General features: G+C 27.7%; 2 protein-coding genes across 3 annotated transcripts in view; one reads left to right on the top strand and one right to left on the bottom strand.

Annotated features, from left to right (window-relative positions):
• The window catches only part of LOC115244466, an 8695-nt gene extending 5280 nt beyond the window's left edge, over positions 1-3415 (bottom strand). Inside the window, exons 1-11 of the mRNA XM_029822125.1 lie at positions 3338-3415; positions 2986-3172; positions 2536-2792; positions 2289-2447; positions 2017-2172; positions 1761-1928; positions 1445-1626; positions 1050-1276; positions 783-925; positions 510-713; positions 208-333 (exon numbers count right to left, since the gene is read on the bottom strand). Of these exons, the coding sequence (XP_029677985.1) occupies positions 208-333; positions 510-713; positions 783-925; positions 1050-1276; positions 1445-1626; positions 1761-1928; positions 2017-2172; positions 2289-2447; positions 2536-2792; positions 2986-3172; positions 3338-3374 (1846 nt within the window). The 5' untranslated portion in view covers positions 3375-3415. The remainder of the gene's footprint in view (positions 1-207; positions 334-509; positions 714-782; positions 926-1049; positions 1277-1444; positions 1627-1760; positions 1929-2016; positions 2173-2288; positions 2448-2535; positions 2793-2985; positions 3173-3337) is intronic.
• A 520-nt stretch (positions 3416-3935) lies between these two features.
• Positions 3936-8850, top strand: part of LOC115244498 — a 14015-nt gene continuing 9100 nt past the window's right edge. Inside the window, exons 1-15 of one of the 2 annotated variants that reach the window (XM_029822188.1) lie at positions 3936-4038; positions 4132-4181; positions 4975-5167; positions 5315-5486; positions 5611-5789; positions 5898-6056; positions 6185-6345; positions 6557-6894; positions 7078-7189; positions 7274-7409; positions 7500-7639; positions 7709-7915; positions 8057-8206; positions 8295-8455; positions 8548-8764. In XM_029822188.1, the coding sequence (XP_029678048.1) occupies positions 4142-4181; positions 4975-5167; positions 5315-5486; positions 5611-5789; positions 5898-6056; positions 6185-6345; positions 6557-6894; positions 7078-7189; positions 7274-7409; positions 7500-7639; positions 7709-7915; positions 8057-8206; positions 8295-8455; positions 8548-8764 (2365 nt within the window). In that variant the 5' untranslated portion in view covers positions 3936-4038; positions 4132-4141. The other variant, XM_029822187.1, reaches the window with a different exon arrangement.

The following is an 8850-nucleotide window of genomic DNA, read 5'->3' as shown; positions in this document are numbered from 1 at the left end:
ATATATATGTATATATGCTATGTTTGATTGTATATGTATATATATATATATGTATATGTATATGTAAATATGCTTTAATATTCATTTGAGCTTACGGTAATATATATATATGCTATGTTTGATTGTATATGTATATATATATATATGTATATGTATATGTAAATATGCTTTAATATTCATTTGATAAATTATGCTTACGGTACTTACTTGTTGACAAATATTGTATAATAGCATCGATATTAGGACCACGTATTGAACGATCTTGCTCTGATAATATAAATGGTTGAAAAAAATCAGAATTTTGTTCTGATACATAATATAAAAAGTGCAGATCTGTAATTATATACCATATTATATATTAGTTCATCTCTCTCTCTCTTTTTTATATCCTTTTATTTATTTATTTTTTTCAAAGCATGAAAATGTATTTATTTCTTTTTGCACGTAGAAATTTAAAGAAATCATAAATTTAAAAAGATACAGAGCTGATGAGAAGAATATTTTATTACCAGGATAAAGATGCTTAATTTCTCGTAATAATTTCAAAATAATCTGTTGTTCCGTTTCTGAAAACAGATGAGTTAATGGAGCCAATATTAGCATCACTTGACCAAGATTTCCTATTGTATGTTGCTGCCATTTTGTCTGCCAAGTTTCATTCAAATAAATAAATACTGTATTCAATATTGTACCAAAATCCAAATGCGTGGGCCCTATATGTAATTTTTTAAAACATTAATCGTATAAAGTAATTAATATGATATATATCAAATAAAACTCACATGAAATCTTTGTAAAATTAGATACAGCGTGATAAGCAAGACTAGGACTATTTGTCATATTAAGCAACCATTGTCCTGATGTAGCATGCAGAATTCCCATTTTTGAACCATACATTGATATATCTAAGTCATCTATTAATGTTCTGATAAGAACGGAGCATAAGTAAAAATAGAGCTGTTGGTTAATTAATTAATATTTATATCGTCTTTAATATACCATGTTTTAAAATTTGTACAGTGCGATGAAGTCCATTGATTTCGACTTACGCAATAAAATTCATTGTATATTCCTTAGTCCAAGAACCATCAAATACGATCAATACTTCTACTTGCGGATAATGTTTCCCATTTCGACAAAATAATTCTGTCAAGAAATGTTCTTTTGCATAAATATGGAATTTGGTAACCGCGTAATCAACCAATCGTTTAAGAGCTTCTGGAGATTTAAACATAATACCATTATGATGGGCCAAGAGGTAAGATGCAGCATATGTCTGTTATAAGTATATATTAATTTGTATTAACTTTTTATATATATATATTACATTTACGTTCTACAAAATATAATAATATCTATGATATATAGTACACAAATCTATATGTGTTAATTTTTTTCTATACACATATTATATTTCTATTACATAATATATATGTTACAAAACCTGTTCATTCAAAAATGTCTTTGGTACAGCATACGAGAAAGCCCTCTTTCTATCACAAACTTTAATATTTTCATCAAATAGAGTTATACCTTCCTCTGAATAATACATATCAAGAATTTGACTCAAACGAAGACTGTTAAAGTTGTCCACCCAAGTTTGCATCTTATTTGCTATGATGAGACCTATATATGAATCGTACAGGAAAGGATGTAAATTATATATGTATGTGTATGACACAATAAAAGCTAAAGTATCAGAAAAGTTACAGAAATTTTATATCATTTTTTGTGTAATAAAAAAAATTACAGATATTTACCATCAATGTCACCGACTATCTCAGCACGAGTGGCATCAAAATAGCCATTATTATTATTTAAATAATAAACATTAGGACGCATAGTATTATTCCAAAATCCGGTAGCTCCAAGCTCCATATCAGAGTTTAATATAGGTCCTTGATATACTACCATTTCCGCTAATTCGCCTAAAAAAAATAATATTCTATTTTATGATTTTAATTTCAAGATAAGAAAATGATATACATATGGATCCCGTTACTTGAAATATTCTACCTGCTATTGTTGCTAGCCATATATTGTCTAATTTTATAGTCAAATTAAGCAAAAGAAGATATGACATTGATCTATTGTGAATCATTTCATTTCTTGGCACAATAAAGTCAATTTCTTCAAAATGATTCACATTATCTGATATAGTGTTAATTCTTTCTGTGGAAACAAGATTACGCTTTAAATTCTTATAAATATTTTCCATCATTTATTACACAACAAGATATTTAAATCTTAAGATATATTCTATTTTTCAACAGTTGTGGATACAATACCAGATGTCATCATATTAATTGTTTGATTTAATTCAACATTTTGATGCTGAAGAGAAGCAGCGATAGCTGCTATAATAGCACCTGGGGCAATAGTTCCGTGTGGTGTAAGGATTATACCGTATTCTTTTGGGCATTCCAGATCAGCAAATAAAGCTCTATCTATATCACATATAGTTATACAGTTTATTTTAATTTGGAATATTTTTTATAATAAATATAAATTTGTGCGTAAATAAAAAAGCATTACCTGTCAATTTTTGGCCGATTTCTTGACATAGTATACTTGTGCCATGTAAACTTTCTTTCATTATTGTATTTGAAATAGCTAAATGTAAAGTGCATCGTTCTATTGCTGTAAGTGTATCAAATGGGAAAAGTTGCGGTTTTCCTGGTATCATTTCTTTTGTCAGTTTATATTTAATATGTTGTCGTCCAAATCCAAAGGGAAATATTCCATCCTTTTCTTGTATATCTTTATAGTGTTTGATGCCATCAAGTTTAAATCTAATGTATGGAAAGGAGAAAAAAATGAAGTATACATATATACACACGCTATGGACCTGCACGCACGCACACACGCAAAATTATAAAATTTGTGTTAAATTCATATTTCAATATAATTATAATTATAATATTTAAATATCAGATTTTAATATAATATTTAATTTTCACTTATATATTAAAAATTTGTACGTACCTATGCATTAAAGAAGATGACATTGTTCTCATATCCATTGTAGTATAAAAGTATTTTTCTGCTTTACGAATGATATCTAATAATACACGTATGTTCAGAGGAAGGTGGAAATCTTGTATATTATTATTCACGTAACATTCCTTAAGTTCATCTGGTATTCTAAATTGAGATTCTGTTAGACGTATCCCTGGAAAACGTAACGAATATAAAGTGTCGAAACTTCCAACAAGTAAATAAATAAACAAAAGAATAAGTAAAAGTAAATAAATATATATATATAGTCAACTTATGTTATATTGTTAATCATACATTTTTGTGAATAACATTGTCATTGATATTTGTTATAACGTACCGTAATATATTATTAGTAAAATTTTGAAAAAATCCATCTTAATGATAAAATATTGCAGCTTGCATTGCAAATACAACGTTCATGTTACACCTGACTCGTATACTATCCAATGATTCACATTATGAAGATATAGTAAGATTATATGTTCTACTTTGAGATACTGATAAGATAACTGACTACCCGCGTGCGCAATCTATATATTTTTTTATAAATGCTTTTATATATTTTATAGAAACATATTTATATATATATATAAACTATTGTATCTCAAAATAAAATATCTGTTTAATATTATCTATTAATGATGTATATCATAATTATTTAGTTTATGAATAAAAAATTTTCTGGCTTGACATACATATATATATCGAGGCAATATGTATATATGTCATCTATAAGTGAAAAAACATGAAATAATTTTAGTTTGTTTTTATGATAATTAATGATATCAAAATCTCGTATATATAATATATATCTATCAAATAATTGGGATATTCTCTAATAAAGATTATTTCTACAAATAAGAGTGGGGGAAAATTACTCATAACATACCGTATCTTATCTGATAGTGATAGTAGGTATTCCTATGTCTCTGAAAAGGTGTGGTGTAGTACCTTGTTAAGTGAAACCAAAGGGATACCGTGTCTTTCTTACATAAAAGAAGCAAAAGTGTTAAACAAGTTTTTTATTTCGAAATAAATGTAATATTCTTTTTGCTCTCTCTTTTACTCTGTGTTAATATAAAAATAAAAATAACGATTCAGAATCCAATACATTTTATCTTCGATTTTTAGCGGTCGCAAAATGATTAGATTATACTCCTGGATTATTCTATTTCTCCCTGGTAAGAAACATATTATTTCAAATATTTCTGATGCATTAATTTTAATACAGCGTGTTTGTTAAAAATGATAAAAAGTTATTATGAGATGATATTCTGTGTGTGTGTGTATAAAATTTTATATATAATTTTTTATACACACACAGTGTCCTCCGGAATTGATAGGAAAATAATATGTAACTCTACATAAAAAAATTAAATTAAAAATGTAGAATAGATTTGTTTGATACAAGATTTTGTTTTCAACAAAATTAATTTAAAAAATTGTGAAAATGGTAACACACAATATGCTTTTTTATGCTTAAAGATAATTAGAGATCATCCAAAATTAAAATCAAATGTATGTTATTAATTTGTTCAAATCTTAAAATAAATTTTCTCGGAGATAAACCGTCGTATATGAAAAAATTGTATTCTACATTTTCGACTCATTTTTTCATATAGAATCATTGTCTTCGTAAATTGTATCATCAATTACGGGATATTCTGTGTCTAAATACACGCACAATTAACATACATGTACATATACAGAGTGTATCGAAAATTATCAGTCTTGCTGTACTGGCACAAGAAAATCTGAAAATATAGAATAATATTTTTTTATACAAGGATTTCATACATATTCGACAGATCTTCAAAGTTAATTTTTTCGAAAAAAGCCTAGTGTATATTTGAAAAGATGAATTGTATATAATATTTTCGATTTGCATTTGTATGAGGAATTACCTTTGCTTTGCTTGTACCACGATTTATGATACATATCTGCACATACTCACGTATAAACTAATTATTTCAGGCATTTTCGCACAAGATACGTATCGAAATGTTGCATCAACGCTTCGAGAATGTTATGAAAATAAATATCTTTTAGAGAAAGATAATAGATTACCCCATACGTTAAATACATTAATTGCAATTCTTGAAAAGATCGAAAACACAGAAAACTTGAACATGGATTTACAAAGCTTGACCATCGGAATTATGCACAGGTAATTTTTTTTTGTAATAATATTTAAAAAAGACAGAAAAAAGTTATAAATAAGAAAAAAGTATTTACATCCTCCTTCCCTCGTGATAAAAAGACATTTACTAAAATTACTAAAATACATTGGTGTATATTTCATAAAAAATCATAGATTTCGCCAAGATGGGATAGAAAAGAATCCAACCGTCCTACAGCAATCCGGTGTATTACCATATAGAGCAGCTGGACAGGCTCAAAAATATTTGCAAATACTTCGTTTTATACCGGAAAAGACAATCGCACCTTACGTACTTCCTTACGACATAATCAGTGATATTGAAAGAGTAAGCTTAATAAAAACTCATACTTCGCTATTCAGATGTAGAAGATAAGAAATGTGTAATTTCCAAAAATAATATTTTATATTATTATAACTTTTTTATCTAATGAGTATATATTATTTTACAGTGTACTCTTCATTTCATGCTATCCAGCAGTATCGAAATCTTTGAAAGAGGTGACGAAGGGACAGTATGTAGGTATGCTGACAACGCGTATAGATATGCGAGAAACGTAGACAACAATCATTCTATTAATACAAACTTCAATATTCCCGATGAAGTAGAGACCTTAACACCTGAACAAATGTAAATATAATAGCGTAGTAATTATATAATGTTAATTACATGTATACAATGAGAGTTTAATTATATGCATACATATTTATTTATAAATTTTTTTTTTTGTACATATAGTGGTGTTATTACGAACCACAAAAATGGGATTACGGAAGATACGGTTGATCCAAATGCATTTTATCCAGAATTACCTCCGAATCATCCGAAAAATGCCCGGCTTCTCGCATTCCCGCCAAGAAGCAGATGTCCTGTGGAAAATGGTGTTATAAAAACTAAGTATATAGATTTTATATTCTAATTTTTTTATGTGCATAATAGGATGACACATTCATTTTCACAAAATGAGAAAATCTATTATATAATTTTTAATCTAGTAACACAGCGTTTTAAACATATTTTTATAGCTGGGGTCCAGTTTCTGCTGGGCCACTAATCGCTGGTATAGCTGCTGGATTGCAACCTGAAATAGTGGAGCTCTCAAAAGTGTTTCCCAATGAATCACCAGAGAGAAAAGCAAATCTGTCAAAATTATTATTGGATAATAGATGGATTGCAACCTTGGCTGGTGATACATTTATCTTTTCTCGCATGTTCTGTGCTTGTAATATGTAGAGATTTTCAAGAGAATAGCAATAGAAACTTAGAATTAAATTGATTATAATTATAAGCCTGATCTCGTATATCTTTGAAATTGTCGCACTTTACTAATTCTTTTATTATTATTGAATATATTTGATGAAAACATTATAAAAAGTTTATATATATATATTATACAGGTGACTTGGCAGAAGTTACTTTAATACAAGGTCCTACAAATGAGAAACTTAGCGTGGGTGTAAATGGAAATTGGAATTCATCATTTGTGCCTCGTTGGTATTTTCTTAACTCTAATGAAAAATTGCAATTTACTACAGCGGAAATCAGAGGAGATCTTGATGGATTAATTCTCGCTAACGAAATTGAATCTTTATATTCGAAAATACCTACTTTAAAACTATCACAGATTTTAAATATGTACTATAGTACCCGCGGATTGCTCAATCCTTCAATTAGAGCATGTAATCGAAAAACGTTGTTTACAACACTTACAGAAAATTCGACATTAAGTATGCAGGTAATATATATTATGTAGTATTATTATGTATAAACTATAAAGTTAATTATATATATATAATAAGGAAAAATCATAAAAAATATAGAGCGCCTATATGGATATGCAATAACTTTTAATAATTATTAGTATCATAAATGATTCAAATATATAATATATGTTAACAAACTTGTGCTTCATTTATAGACATATAGTGCTTCGTTAGTCTTAGAGGAATATTTACATAAGGCTACGATGGACGATGATGTAACCAAAAGATTTGCAATGCAAGCGGCGAACGAACTATCTCAGTATATTCGTAAGTATTGCGTTATCTCTTATTTGGGGAAATTAAATACTTTCGTAGAACAATAAGATGTAAATTGGCATATAATTTTTCAAGATTCTTCAATGAATAAAGATCCATCTTGTCAAGATGCAGAAACAGGAAGTTTCAATAATGTTATTCAAATCGCTGTTGATCTAACAATTATCATTGATACAACATGGCCTTTTGATTTGATACAACCAATCATTGCGTAAATATAATTTATATACAAATATAAATTGCCATAAAAAGGAATTATAATTACAATGTATAAATATATACATTTTATCCTTTTTTATAGAAATATATTGGATAAAATGGAAATAAATCGATACAATAGTCAATATACAATTATTAATGGTCATGATAGTAGTATCATAATCAATACTACTAACAGTATTTTAGATTTTGGTTATTATAATATAACAAATTATAAAAATGGTATGTATATATTTTAATAATGATATTAGATATTGAATGTAAATTGAAACTCTTTTTTCTTTTGTTCAGTTAGTAGCAGTAGCTCGCCCTTCGATCTCGCTAAATTATTAGAGAAATTAATTTCTTTACAAAAAAAGAAATTAGACGATGAACGTTACGGTCTTGGACAAGCAAAATCTAATGTAGTTTTGATTATTCCATATCAATCATCTGTTCCTGATACCGACAAGGAATACTGTATAGAACAGATAAAAAAAATGCGTGAGCAAGTACCAGGTGAATCTTTGATTCTTATGAAAATTACAAGCTAAAATTAATTTTATGGACCTTAATTCACCGATATATTCTAGTCACTTTTTAAATCATTACAAATTTAAAGAATTACATAAATTCTTTGCGATTGGTATATTATTGCAGATACTGTATTACTTATATTGACATATGGATCAAAGGACAGATGGTCAGATTTTGTAAGCAATCCAATAAGTGATTTATTTTCCACCACTGCTGTAGATAATATACAAGGAGCTTCAACAATTGTTGATTTAATTTTGAGAATAAAGCAAGGTAGATATACGAGCTAATTTGTCATATAATTTAATATTTCTTTTGAGTTCTGCAAAATATAATTTTCATACACATTGTGTCATCACAGTTCCACAGCGCTTGATCAATACACAATGTGGAGCCGATTATTCTGTTGTTGGATCTTCCAATTCATTTATCGATTATATTGAACCAGCTACGATGGTTTCTTATAAATTGCATCCGAATTATTTCTTTTCTAGCGATAGCGATCATATTTCTACGATAAAGGTAAACCTCTTTTCATAAGCCAATGTTTTAGTCACATAATATAGAGAGAAAATAATTTTTATATATTATAAATAAATATACTTTACATATAGATTGAAGGCTCTGACTGGGGTAATCTTAAAGTATGCACATCGCGACATTTCATAAATTTTAATGCAACAGAAGATACAAGTGTATCTTGTGCATCAATAAGTAGTGACAGTCATACTGTTACATTTTCGTGTAATGAAGCTGGTTTAATCCATCTCTGCAATCCATTATATCTATCAATAACAGCCAATTCTTCAGTCACAAATTACCAATGTACAGGTAAACACAGGAAAGAGTAATAATTTAAATTTGAAAAATTAAATGTCTGTAATAATAATTATTATTTGTAACTTTTAAAAAGATAT

Source organism: Formica exsecta, unplaced genomic scaffold (assembly GCF_003651465.1).
Source record: "Formica exsecta isolate Colony F162 unplaced genomic scaffold, ASM365146v1 scaffold82, whole genome shotgun sequence".
NCBI lineage: Eukaryota > Metazoa > Arthropoda > Insecta > Hymenoptera > Formicidae > Formica > Formica exsecta.
This window is presented reverse-complemented; position numbering and strand designations above follow the sequence as displayed.